At 36.1% G+C, this 14,220-nt stretch overlaps 1 protein-coding gene across 1 annotated transcript in view; it reads left to right on the top strand.

Moving 5' to 3' along the window:
• Positions 1-14,220, top strand: part of TEX11 (testis expressed 11) — a 156,101-nt gene that overhangs the window by 61,505 nt on the left and 80,376 nt on the right. Inside the window, exons 10-12 of the mRNA XM_054574233.1 lie at positions 5,183-5,278; positions 9,978-10,059; positions 12,704-12,782. Coding sequence (XP_054430208.1) covers positions 5,183-5,278; positions 9,978-10,059; positions 12,704-12,782 — 257 coding nt within the window. The remainder of the gene's footprint in view (positions 1-5,182; positions 5,279-9,977; positions 10,060-12,703; positions 12,783-14,220) is intronic.

Genomic DNA, 14,220 nt, shown 5'->3' with positions numbered 1-14,220 from the left:
CTTGTAAACATATATGCACCCAATATAGGAGCATCTAAATATATAGAGAAAATCATGGAGGACTTTAAGAAAGATATCAACAGCAATACAGTCATTGTAGGTGATTTTAACACCTCACTGTAAACAATGGACAGATCTTTTAGACCCCCCAAAAAAATCAACAAGGATATAGTGGCACTAAACAGCACACTAGATGAAATGGACTTAATTGATATTTACAGAACATTTCATCTCAAAGAAACAGAATATACATTCTTCTCAAATGCACAAAGAACATTCTCAAAGATAGACCATATGATAGGATACAAAATAAGCCTTAACAAGTTCAAGAAAATTGAAATCATATCAGGCATTTTCTTGGATCACAATGGCTTGAAACTAGAAATCAGCCTCAAGAAAAAACTCAAAAACATTCAAATACATGCAGGCTGAATAAACGTGTTATTAAATAATGAATGGGTTAACAATTAGATCAAGTAAGAAATCAAAAAATGCCTGGAAACAAATTAAAATGAACACACAACAACTCAAAACCTATGGGACACAGCAAAAGCAGTCCTGAGAAGGAAGTTCATAGCATTATAGGCCAGAGCAAGTAGAAGGAAGCAAGTAATCAAGGTTAGAGAGAAATGTGACATAAAGACTTTAAGAAAAGCCAATTCAAAAGCTCAGTGAATCCAGGAGATTTTTTTTTTCCCAAAAGATATACAAAATTGACAAACCTTTAACCAGAGAAGACCCAAATAAATAAAATCAGAAATGAAAGAGGAGAAGTAACAGATACCACAGAAACACAAAGGACTGTAAGAAATTACTATGAACAACTATATGCCAAGAAATTAGACAATCTGGGTGAAATGGATAAATTTCTAGAAACACTCAGTTTTCCAAAACTGAATCAGAAAGAAGCAGGAAACCTGAATTGACAGATAACAACTGGTGAAATGGAAGCAGGAATCAAAAAATTCTCAGCACACAAAAGCCCTGGACCAGATATCTTTACAGGCAGATTTTACCAATCATTCAAAGAAGAACTAACACCAGTCCTTCTCAAACTATTCCAAAAAAATTCAAGAAGAAGGAAGACTCCCAAACTCTTTTTATGAGGCCAGTATCATCCTAGTTCTAAAATCAGGTAAAGGCACAACAAAGGAAGAAAACTACAAGCCAGTATCTCTGATGAACACAGATACTAAAATCCTCAACAAAATACTGGCAATCTGGATTCAGAAATACAATAAAAAGATCATTTGCCACGATCAAATGGGATTTATGCCAGGGATGCAAAGATGGTACAATATCTGCAAATCAGTAAATGTGATACATCACATAAACAAAGTGAAAGACAAAAATCACATGATTTTATCAATAGATACAGAAAAAGCATTCAATAAAATCCAGCACCCATTTATGATTAAAAAAAAAAAAGAAACAACACTCACCAAGTAGGAATAGAGGGAGGGGCATACCTCAACATAATAAAGGCCATATACGAAAAACCTACTGCCAACATCATACTCTATGGACAAAAATTAGAAGCATTTCCCTTAAGATCAAGAACAAGACAGAGCTGTCTGCTTTCCCCACTCTTATTCAACATAGTGCTAGAAGTCCTAGCCACAGTGATCAGGCAAGAAGAAATAAAAGACATCCAAATTGGAAAAGAGGAAGTAAAACTGCTATCATTCATAGACATGATATTGTACATAGAAAAACCTATAGATTCCACCAATAAACTACTCAACCTAATAAATGAATTTAGCAAAGTAGTGGGATACGAAGTCAATATTCAGAAATTGGTGGCATTTTTATATACTGGTAATGATCAGAAAGAGAAACTTTAAGAAAAGAATCCCATTAACTATTACAACAACAAAAAAACAGTACCTAGGAATAAATTTAACCAAGGATGTAAAAGACCTGTACTCAGAAAACTAGAGGACACTAAAGAAAGATTTTGAGGAAGATACAAATAGACGGAAGCATATACTGTGTTAATGGACTGAGAGAATTAACATCATTAAAATGTCTATACTACCCAAAGCAATCTGTAGATTCAACATAATTACAATTAAGATACCAGTGGCATATTTCACAGATCTAGAACAAAGATACAAAAAACTTATATGGAACCAAAAAAGACTCTGAATAACCTCAGCAATCTTGAGAAAGAAGAACAAGGTGGGAGGGATCACAATACCTGATATCAAACTATAATACAAGGCCACTGTAATCAAAATAGTCTGATACTGGCATAAGAACAGAAACATTGATTAATGGAACAGAATAGAGAGCCCAGAAATAAGCCTTTGTCTTTATGGTCAATCAGTATTTGGCAGAGGAAGCAAGAGCATACAATGGAGTAAAGACAGTCTCTTCAATAAATGGTGTTGGGAGAACTGGACTGGTACATGCAAAAAAATGAAACTAGACCACCATCTTATACTATATACCAGAATAAACTCAAAATGGATAAGATACTTAATTATGAGCAGTGATACCATAAGAATCCTAGAGGAAAACATAGGTAGTAAAATTTCAGATATCTCTTGTAGCAACATTTTTGCAGATACATCTACTAGGGCAAGGGAAATAAAGGAAAAAATCAACAATGAGACTACATCAAATTAAAAAGCTTCTGTACAGCTAAAGAAACCATCATCAAAATGAAAAGGGAACTGAGTGTATGGGAGAACATATTTGCCAATGATACCTTGGACAAGGGTTTAATCTCCAAAACACATAAAGAACTTATACAACTCAACACCAGGAAGACAAATAATCCAATTAAAAATAGGTAAGGAGTCCTGGCTGGTGAGGTTCAATGGATTGAGCGCCAGCCTGTGAACCGAAAGGTTGCCGGTTCAATTCCCAGTCATGGCCCATGCCTGGGTTGTGGGTCAGGTCCCCAGTAGGGGGTACTTGAGAGGCAACCACACATTGTTGTTTCCCTCTCCTTCTCCCTCCCTTCTTCTCTCTCTAAAAATAAATAAATAAAATCTTTTTAAAAAAATGGGCAAGGAAGACATGCGTATGGCCCATAGACATATGAAAAATTTCTCAGTGTCTCTAGCCATCAGAGAGATGCAAATTAAAACCACTATCACCTCACTCCTGTCAAAATGGCTATCATTAATAAATCAACAAAGAACAAGTGCTGGAGAGGATATGGAGAAAAGGGAACCCTAGTGCATTGTTGATGGGAATGCAGACTGGTGCAGCCACTGTGGAAAACAGTTTTTCTCAAAAAACTAAAAATAGAACTGCCTTTTGACCCAGCTATTCCACTGCTGGGAATATATCCAAAGAATCCCGAAACACCAATTCAAAAGAACTTAGGTACCCACGTGTTCATAGCAGCACTATTTACAATAGCCAAGATTTGTAAATAGCCTAAGTGCCCATAAGTAGATAAGTGGATTTAAAAAACTGTGGCGCATCTACACAATGGAATACTGTGCAGCAGAAAGAAAGAATTTTTACCTTCTGCGACAGCATGGATGGAAATGGCAACTAAATATTAGAGGAATCTGACAAACAAACAAATGAGCAAAATAGAATCAGAGGCAGAGAATCATGGGACTGAATGACAGCAGCTGTAAGAGGGAGGTAGAAGGTGGGGACTGTTTGAAAGAAGGTGAGGGGATTAGTCAAAGAACATTCATGAAAAATCGATGGACATGGGCAATGGTGAAAGGACTGATTATAGGGGTGTGGGCTGGGTGGATGGGGCAAAGGAGGAAGAAGTGGAACAACTGTAATAGTATAAACAATAAAACATATATTTAAAAAGATTCTTTTGGTTTCTTTCTGGTTAATAGTCATTCCTACCCCCAGGATAAAACCACTCTTCTGACTTCTACTGCTGCAACTTATTTTCAGCTTTTCTTGAGCTTTGTATAACTGGAATCATACAGCTTGTACCGTTTTATGTCTGACTTCTTTTGCTTAACATAGTAAATCTTATTAAAAAAATCCTCACTCTAGGACATTTCTTCATTGCTTTTAGAGAGAGGGGAAGATAGAGAGGGAGGGAGAGAAACACTGATGCAAGAGAGAAGCATCGATTGGTTGCCTCCTGTACATGTCCAAACTGGGGATCAGACCTGCAACTTTTTGATTATGGGACAGTGCTCCAAACTAACTGAGCCAAACTGGCCAGGGCCATAATAAATGGTTTTGAGATTTATCCATTTCGCTATATTTTTCTATGATGATAATGATTATTATTATTATTATTATTTTTACTGTTATGAAATAGCTGCAGTCTTTTTCAGAAATGCCGTATTTACTCCATAAAAGTTCTTTGGGAAAGTTTATAAGTTGAGAGTCTTTCCACAATAATAATAATGCTATTAAGTACATATATACATCTTATTTGACCCATATTCATTTATGAATTAAAAAACTCAAAGGTATGACACCTTAAATTTCATTTCTCTAGTTTCACGGAGCCTTAATGTGCTTAACATGTATTTTTTAAACGTTAGAACATCACCTTTGCCTGGCCCTACTGTACTTATAGTTAGAGGCAGATTCTTCATTGAAATAGGTCTCCTTCTTTCAAAATGTGAATCTGTAGTTAAATACGTTCACACTGTATAGAGTTACTCCCCTTATCAATGTAGAACTAGCTGGAAAAACTGACTTAATTCAGCAGTGCATTATTAATTTGAAAACTTAGCTGAGTTGGGAGAAATCTTCTCTCTAGGAAAGTATATCTGTCCCTACTGAAATGGTGGCGTATGTGCCTTGGTCCAATTGGTTATTCTCAACTGAGCTATAAAATCTGAGAAAGGGATTATGTCTTTTTATGGATTTATCTCTTTTGATGGAGGCATAATACAATGCTACCTATGCAATAGGTGGTAAGATGATTAAATTAAATATTGCTGTTTCCTTTTTTGTAAAGTGGAGATGATAAAGTACTTTAATGGTAAAACACTGTTAAGAAAATAATTAGATTAATATGGCTATATTAAATTAGAATAAGCTACTACCCTAAAATCCTTAGTATTTGGCGTGGGTAGCATAGTGAGGAGACATATCCCAAGAGTATCTGGTTACTTAAGGAAATGACTTACATTTGAGAAGATGACTGTCACTGTGTAAGTGCTAATCAGCTGTTGTATTGCAATTTAACCCTCAGCCGTGTGCTTTTTTACCCTATTTTTAATTATAGGCTAAAGTTCTACGGTTGCTGGCCACTGTTTATTTGGATTGGGAAGTCGGAGAAAATTATGATAAGGCTCTTGGCGCTATAAACCTAGCAAACAAGGTATAAGAAGTTTTTACTTTTGGATATTAGATTAATGAATTTTTTAAAGTTTTGATTCACATTTTGAAATCCAGTTTAGACACTTACTTTAGTATCCCTACATTATTTTAAACAACAGATTGTAACAATCTTTTTTACAGCACAGAAAGGAAAAATAAAAAATACCTCATTGATAACAGATATGTTTGAAAAAATTCTTTTGTATGAAATATAAAGTCTTTTCTGTCTGCTGTGAGTTTTTAGGATAAAGAAAGCAGATGATAAAATAGGCAGATAATGGAATTTAGTTTAAAAACCAACACCATGCGAGTGAAGGTAAGCAAGGAAGAAATAGCAGTTGAGTAAGCCAGCCCACAGTGTGGGCCACCACTGTGCTTCAGGTTAAATACAATATTTCATTTATTCATTCAACAAGTGAATATTGAGCACATCCTGTGCCCTGAGCTGAGTGTTGGAGAGGATTGATGGGGAAGATCAGATTTGGTGCTAGCAGGGGAGATAAATGCTTTATTGTAGGTGGTTGTGGGAACAGCATCAAAGTTTTGGGGGAGGGGCTAAAAAAGACTTCCTGGATGGGTGCTGACAATGAGTAGGAGTAAGCTGGGTATTTGGAGTCGGGGGAGGTGGGGAGGCTGCCCATGTTGTGTTCTAGGCAGAGGGAACAGTATGTGCAAAGACTTAGCAGCAAGGGAGAACGTCACAGGCATTCAGGGAATTGAAACAGTTTCCCCAAGCCACCAAAGTTTATTCAGATAAGAAGATCAAAAGCAGAGCACACAGATGTGAAATGAGTAAATTAGACCAGCAGGACCATTAAACAGAAGTCTGCCAGTCTCTTCCCATGGGAAAGAGAAGGCCCTGACAGCCTTTTTAAACACAGAGGCTGCAGGAGAAGCAGAAAGCCTTGGGGAGCTGCTGTGGGCAAACTCAGCTGCTTTGCTGGCAAGGTCATTTGAAAGAGGAGGGACTCTAGACCTGGCTAGCTGGGTCCTGCAGTCAGGGGGGTCTCTACCCTCCGTGAAATCCTCTACAGGAGGCCTTGGCACCTGCTGTGCCCTCAGCCTGGAATTCTCATCCCCCAAGTGGGCATGCTCCTCATTCCCCACCCCCCTGCCCTTCAAAATGCAGTTCTGGCCACACTTCCTCAGGATGCTCTTCTGAACAACACCTACCCTGTAATACATCAACTCAAGGACAGTCCACGCACCAGGGACTTCACCTTGTAGCTATTACCACGGTTGTGATTTTATATCTCTTTGTGTGGATTTTTAAGAAAATTAATGAGCGTCTCTCCTGGTAGACTGTAAGCTCTATGAGTGCAGCAACCAAGGCTGGTTTTGCCCACTACTACATCCCCAATACCTGGTATTGTGCCTGGTACATAAGAGGAGCTCAGTAAATATTAAGAGTGAGACCATATCCAAAGAACAATATTAATCATTTGTGACCTATGAAATGGCGATTTAATATGATTTGTCCTAATATTAATTGAATGAATGAATGAATTTGATTTTTTTCTGAGCACTCTTCACTGCAGCATCGAGTTCAGTACAAGGAGGGTACACTTGAGCCTGTTCAATGGACAGATTTTTCTTGAAATTTTAAAGAGCTGAGTATTTGGTCCCTGGTCATGGTCTAGACTTGAGCAGCACTTCTCACACTTAAATGTACATTGGGAATCTTGTTCATGTCAAGATTCTGACTCAGTAGGTCTGGGGTGGGGCCTGAGATTCTGAATTTGTAACCGGCTCCCAGGTGATGCCCAGAGGAAGGCAGCCAGAGGGAGGGAGGCCAAAAGTCAGATTTGGACCTGGTTGCTGGAGGTCCTCTGTGTCTCACCAAGGAGCTCCCACTCAGGTTCCTTTCTCAGTCAATACAAAATTCAGAATTTCATTTGCAAAGAGGTGGGGACTCCAAGTCATTACCATAGTGTCTGGGAAAAAAGGCTGAGCAGCTGTCACATATAAATGGAAACTTTCCAGGTCACTGAAACTTAGCTCTCCATGTGCCCAAAACTGTTTTTTTCTCTGTTATTGGTGGAAATGTTCCAAATTAATGTTATGAACACTATCTTGCCTTCTTAAACAGAGTAAATTGGACAGAACCTGAAAAAAACCAACACCAGTGGTTTTCTTTCAGCTCATGCTCATACAAACATGCATAGGTACATACATATATATGAACATACATGCATATATACCCCTGTACTCCTCAACAAGGAACATTCATAGTCAGGCTGATGACCATTTAAAGAGATTCAGTTAGGATCAATATGTTTTACTCAATTAGGCAATTAAATGTACTGAATGCTAGGAGAAATGTACATAAAGCTGATGCCAGGATTGTTCATAAAAGCAGTTAGGTTGAAAGCAACTCAAGTATCCAAAGTAGACCAGGTAAACAAATTGTCATACAATGGAATACTATAGAGTAGTCATTTTCAAACTTTAGCATTCATAAGTATTAACTAGAGTGTCTGTTAAACCAACGCAATTCCCTTATTACCTTACTAAACAGGTACTAGAATTTACGTCGAAATGGAAACTTTTCATTATGCAAATCAATAATAATGACTTTACACATTTTTCTAAAACCACACACATACTTTATTTCTGGGCCCTACTCCTAGAGGTTTTTTTTTTAATTCTTTTTTAAAAATTTTATTTAATCCTCATATTTTTTTACATTATTTTTTAGTCCCCTCATACCCTACTCCCCTCAGCAATCACCACACTGTCGATTCAGTAGGTTTGGTGGGGTTTGCCTTTCTAACATGTTTCCAGGTGATGTTGATGAAGGGAATATACTTTGAGGACCACGTTATAGAGTAATAAAAACAAATAAATTAGTTGCATGCATCAACATAAATCTTAAAATCATGATATTGAATGAAAGAAACAAGTCACAGAAGCATTTGTGTACATTATGATTCTGTTTGAATGAAGTTCAAATGCAGGCAAAACTGAGCAATATGTTGAGTATCTATAAAGAATACCAAAGCAATTGCACAAAATTCAAGGTGGTATTTACCTCTGTGGGAAAGTGAGGAGGTTGCAAGTGGGCAGTCGTAGATTGGAGGCCTCTAATGTGCTAGTAGTGTTCTGTTTCTTAACTTATGTGGTGAATACATGGGTGTTTGTTTTATCATTATTCTGTAAATTATACACATATATTTTCTATAATCGTGTGTGTTTGTGATACACTTCACACTAAAAAATGAAACAGTTATCTTTAGAGCTTGCAGGAAAAGCAAACAGTATAATGATAGGAAGGCCAAGGGTAGAAAGAGCTTCAAGGGAGCCAGCAGATTATGGCCTTTAGAGTCAGAGAGATCCGAATTCAAATTTCATCTCTACTACTTAGCAACTAGTGTGTCTTTGGGCAAGGTACTCCATATGGGCCTCAGGTTCCTCATCTGCAAAACAATATTTACAGTACTTGCCTTGAAAATTTGTTATACTTGGATCCTGTTTTCCAATAACTGTTTGGTAAAAAGAGAAAGAAAAAAAGCAAACAAAAATCTAAAGAAGAAGAGTAAGAAATAATAGTGAGAAAAAATAACAGTTTTAAGACAAGGAGGTTGATGGTAGGGAGAAAGTTGATGGATTTAACAGGTACTTAGTCATGAATTTTGAAAGCTTAGTGTCAAGACACAGGACAGACAATACAGTGTAAATGTTTATGGAAATGAATAGATGATACAATAAAAGCTAAGTACTGTCCATTCTCTGGAGTTGTTTGATAATGAAATAAAAGAGGAAAACATAATGTTAACTTATGGGAGTATCATAGATTGAAGGAAAACAGATCCTGCTAAGGTCTGGAAGACCTGTATACCTCTGAAGGTAAGAGGGTATTGAGCATAAGACATATTTCAACATGCCCACTAGGAAAGGTAGTAACGGAATAGGTTAAAATTTGCAACCTTAGTTTATTCTTTGTATTGTCATCTGTATTTGCAAACCCTTTTAATACCAGTGTTTACTTTCTCTAACTTTACATTCTTAAGACATCTCTTACATGAATAGCTATAATCATTTTCAGAGTTTAGATTTAATGAGTACAGTGTTCGTGTAGAGGATAATTGGCTTTGTAGAGAGAAAAGTTCTATTCTGTGGGTCTACACTGCACTTTTAATCTTAGCTAGCTGTTTAAAGATGTACCTTGTCAGGCAAAAGTAGAAGCAGGCTAGAGATCACAGATGGCTTAAGGCCAGCTAACAGGACTTGGAGAAACCATTCAGAGTACCTCCTTATGAATAGTAAATATGACAAGCATATCCTATAGGAAAGACAGTATGTTTTCTCTTTTTTCAACCATTGTTTACAGAGTACTGTAGCTGTTATTAAAATCTCACAAAAAAAACCCAATTCTAATTGATGTTTAAGGTTTTGCTTACCAAGAAAAGAATATGGCCTTATAGTCACACAGTTTAAGTACTAACCTTGCCATTTAAATGCTTGCCACTCAGTGGAAATGTTTACATGTTCTTTTCCTTGTTTCATTTCGTTTAGATTGAATAAAATATCAGAAAATGTCCTCAGGGATAGATTGAATGTTATGACCTGATCTTTTGTAATTTTGATTTCCTTTGATCATGAGTCATCCTGCTGTGGTTGAATAAAACAGGCAATTACTTCAAAATTGTCTTTTACATTCCACAGTTTTAATATAATTGTGATTTCTTTGTTTAAAATAGGAACATTTAAACCCAGCTGGGGTTTTCTTGAAGATCAAAATCCTCCTGAAGAGCAAAATAGCTAATGAAGAACTCATTGAAGGTATCGTCTCTGTGTGTGAAGTGCAATTTTGAAATTTAACCACCAATTTGTTAAACAGGAGATCTTTTGTAGTATAATTTGATGGTGACTGAAAGGGAAATTGATTACATAAGAAAGGGAGAAGATTGTTATCTAGGAAGAAAAAGAAACGAGATAATAATAGCAAATTTAATAAGTAGCAAAAAATAACTGGATAAAAGCTATCAGGCCAGGGCCAGGTGGCTCTGTTGGAGTATATCATCCTGTACACCAAAAGGTTTCAGGTTCGATCCTGGGTTAGGTCACATACCTATGTTGTGGGTTCAGTCCCCGGTCAGCACATGTATGGGAGGCAGCCGATTGATCTCTCTCTCTTTCTCTCTCTCTCCCCCCCTCCCCCTCTCCCCCCCCTGTCTCTCTCTCTCTCCCTCCCCCCTTCCTCACACTCTATAATCAAAAAAACATATCCTCAGGTGAGAATTTTTAAAAAGCTATCAGTTTTCTTTTAGCCCAACAGAGTTACACCTGCCTAACCCTCTGAAGTTGTCTATTACCATGAAGAAAGATTACCTATTGATAGAAAAACCCTTTATAATGTTGTAACTTTTATAATTACTTGTATAAACATTGCTACTTGTTTCTCAGAATTCTCAGGGTGCTAGAATATACACATTACGAAGTAAAGGTCCCAATATATAGCTGTGGGGTGTTCAGACCCAATGTATGTGGGTCTTTTGGCAAGTTACTTAGTTTTCCTATGCTTCAGTTTCTTCATCTGTAAAAAGATATAATAGTAATGTCTACCTCATTGTGGTGTTTTGAGATAAGAAAATGTATGTAGAACATTTAGCACCATACCTGCCTGGTGCATAGTTACTGTGTAATAATAACTATTATTGTAGTTATTATTATCATGGTTATTACTACTATATAAATGTATTAAGTGAGGCAAAAAAAGTCTTAATGTACACTGGCCCCCTAACAGTATTTCAATTATGTTTAGTCATAAAAGTAACTTACTCAATTCGTTTAATGTATTCATGCTTTAGTTTTTTACTATATAAAAATATAGTTGTATTATAGAGCTGCATTATTTTTACTATATAAAATTGTATATTAGTTTAATCACTGATTATCCAATAAATGACAACAATTTGCAATAAGTAGGACAATAGTCAAATTTGGAAGTGTGTAGCTCTAAATTTAGTACTGCTGAAACTTCCTGTGACATCTTGAATCTTATCCAATCACTAAGAGACCTCAGAAACTGAAATATACAGAGGATTCTGCATCTCCAGGTTGTTAGTATCCCTAGGTTGTCATCTCAGTATGCACAGGTTGAAGAGTGTTAGCGACCAGGAAGACAACTCCACTTTTTTTGCTCTAGGGAAATAAACAAACCAACTAACCAATTAAAACGGTAGATTTACTCAAATTAGTACAATGTGGGAAGACCATAGATATTATTGGAGTAACCTGGTGTGAAGTCCTTTCATTTTGGATGAGATTTCCCCATTACAGTTTTTTATCAAAATGTACATAAGAAGCAGAGTTTGAAGTGAAATTATTCTTTATTCCCAGATTGTTTTACTTAACTCAATCTAAATATTGTTGATATTCAGAGTAATGAAGTTCCAATGTCAGATTATAAATTAGGAGGCTTCCCTGACTCTAAGTTTTCCATAGTGTAAAATAATAAAATTATCTTTTACTTTGTTGCATTGAGAGAATGTATGAAAATTGCATTTTTATTGTCTCTTCATTTCTTTGCTAGTGAAAGTACTTTTCTCTTAGAATAGGCAACCTAAGTTGCTGGCATTAGAATTTCACTGGTATTTTTTATTGTAGAGAAAAAAATTAAAATACATATAATTCTTTAAATTATGAAAGGATAGCAGATACCCATTAAGGAAGTTTTTGGTAAATACTAAAGATATCTTTCGTCCACCATCTACTGGAATATAAACTCCTTGACAGCAGGGATTTTGTGTTTTGTCTGCTGCTGGCCAGCAACAGGCACACAGTTCCTGGGTCCATAGTGCATACTCAGTATATTTCCTTTTGTTATAATCAACACTGCCATTAATATTTTTGTTCATAAGCATTTTCCTATATTTATTCCAGATGACTTTTCAGAAATATAATTTCTGAGGTACAGGGAATAATAGCAGCCGTCACTTATTGAATGCTTACTAAGTGCTAGGTGCTTTGCTGTGTAATTTACATATATAATCTCATGTAACCCTCTCAATCACCCCAAGAGATTGGGGATATAGTCCCCATTTTATAGATAACAAAACTAAGGTGCAGAAGAATCTCAGTAACTTGCTTGTGGCCATACAGGTTGCAAATGATTTCAAATATAGGTTTTTCTGACTTCATAGCCCAAGCTTTTAACCACTATGTTCTTAGCACATAGTATTGCCAAACTGCTTTTCAAAAGGATTTTACCAGGTTACTTTGTCATCTATTTAAGAGTGCCTGTTTCCTCACACTCCCTAGCATTGTATATTTTTATGTCATAAAAAGATTTTGATAAGTTTTTAGGCAAGGCATGGTATGTGGCAAACATTTAGAAAGTACACTTTGAACAGAGAAAAATTATTGAAAATGGCTAAGCTTGCTCAGAAATGAAACTGATATGATTATTTTTTCTTTTTGCTAGCTGTCACAGACATACTGCATCTTGACATGACTGTAGACTTCTGTCTGAGCATTGCTAAACTGCTGATGGATCGTGAAAGGTACAGAAGAATTGATTATCTTTTCTCTAAAGACTAATATTTTTCTCAGGTTTCCATATACACGCATTGAATCAATCAATCAATCTCTCTCTCTCTCTCTCTCTCTCTCTCTCTCTCTTTCTCTCTTTCTATCCATACATCCATACATCCATATTCACAGAGCACAGTATTTGCCATTGTGCTGATCAAATTAGAAAATTGAACTTTGTTTAATGATTTAAACAATCAATAGTCAAGTAATTTTAAAATTTATATTAAAAATTTAAATAATAAAATTAAAAAAGAATGTCATGGCTTTATAAAACAGGAGTTAGACTAAGTTAAGTTGCAGGTCATTGTCAGGTGGAACAGGAACAAAGTATAGTCCTCAAGTGATATACCTCTCCAGCAGTATCTTTATGGGATCATTAATGTCAAAAGGGACCTTAAAGTCCTTACAGACCCCTTAATGCTTCTCAAACATCACTATGCATCAGAATTTCTGGGGAGTAAGCACTTCAAAATATGCTCAATATAATTAACCATCAGGGAAATGCAAATCAAAAGCACAATGAGAAACCACTTCACACCCACTAGGATGGCTAGAATCAACAAGACAGATAATAACAGATACTAGCAAAGATGTAGAAAAATTATAACCCTCATACACTGATGGTGGGAATGTAAAATAGTGCAGCAGCTTTGGAAACAGTCTATTAGTTCATCAACAAGTTAAATAGAAAGTTACTTAGCACGTGACTTAGCAAGTACGCTCTTGAGTTAAGAAACCTATGGCCATACAAACACTTGTATAAGAATGCTCTTAGCAACATTATTCTTAATACTGAAACGTGGAATCAACTGAAATTTTTATTAATTGATGAATAGATAAACAAATATGGTTTATCCATACCATAGAATATTACTTGGCAATAAAAAGAAACATCCTACTACCGGAGTGTCCAACGTTTTGGTGTCCCTGCGTCACACTGGAAGATGAAGAGTTGTCTCAGGTCACACATTAAATACACTGAGACATGTAATCACAAAATAATCTTATAATATTTTAAGTAAATTTACGATTTTCTGTTGGGCCACATCCGCAGCTATTGTGAGCTGCATGCGGCCTGCAGGCCGCAGGTTGGACACCCCTGTAATGTGGATGAACCTTAAAAACATTATGCTAAGTGGAAGAAGCCAGCTACAAAGACCATATATTATATCATTTCATTTATATGATACTTTTAGAATAGGCACACTTATAGTCGCAAAATAGATTTTTGGTTGCCTAGGGCTGTAAGAGATTGGGGAAAATGAGGAGTGATTGCTAAAGGGTTTAGGGTTACTTTTTGGTGTGATGGAAATGTTCTTAAATTAGGTGATGTTGCATAACTGTGGATATACAAAAACCAATAGATTGTATACTTTAAATGGATGAATTATATGGTATGTGGATTAT

Source organism: Pteronotus mesoamericanus, unplaced genomic scaffold (assembly GCF_021234165.1).
Source record: "Pteronotus mesoamericanus isolate MK-2021 breed Mesoamerican mustached bat unplaced genomic scaffold, CSHL_Meso_final contig_256, whole genome shotgun sequence".
NCBI classification, from domain to species: Eukaryota; Metazoa; Chordata; class Mammalia; order Chiroptera; family Mormoopidae; genus Pteronotus; species Pteronotus mesoamericanus.
Note: the sequence above shows the minus strand (reverse complement) of the source record. Positions and strands in the feature narration are given on the sequence as shown.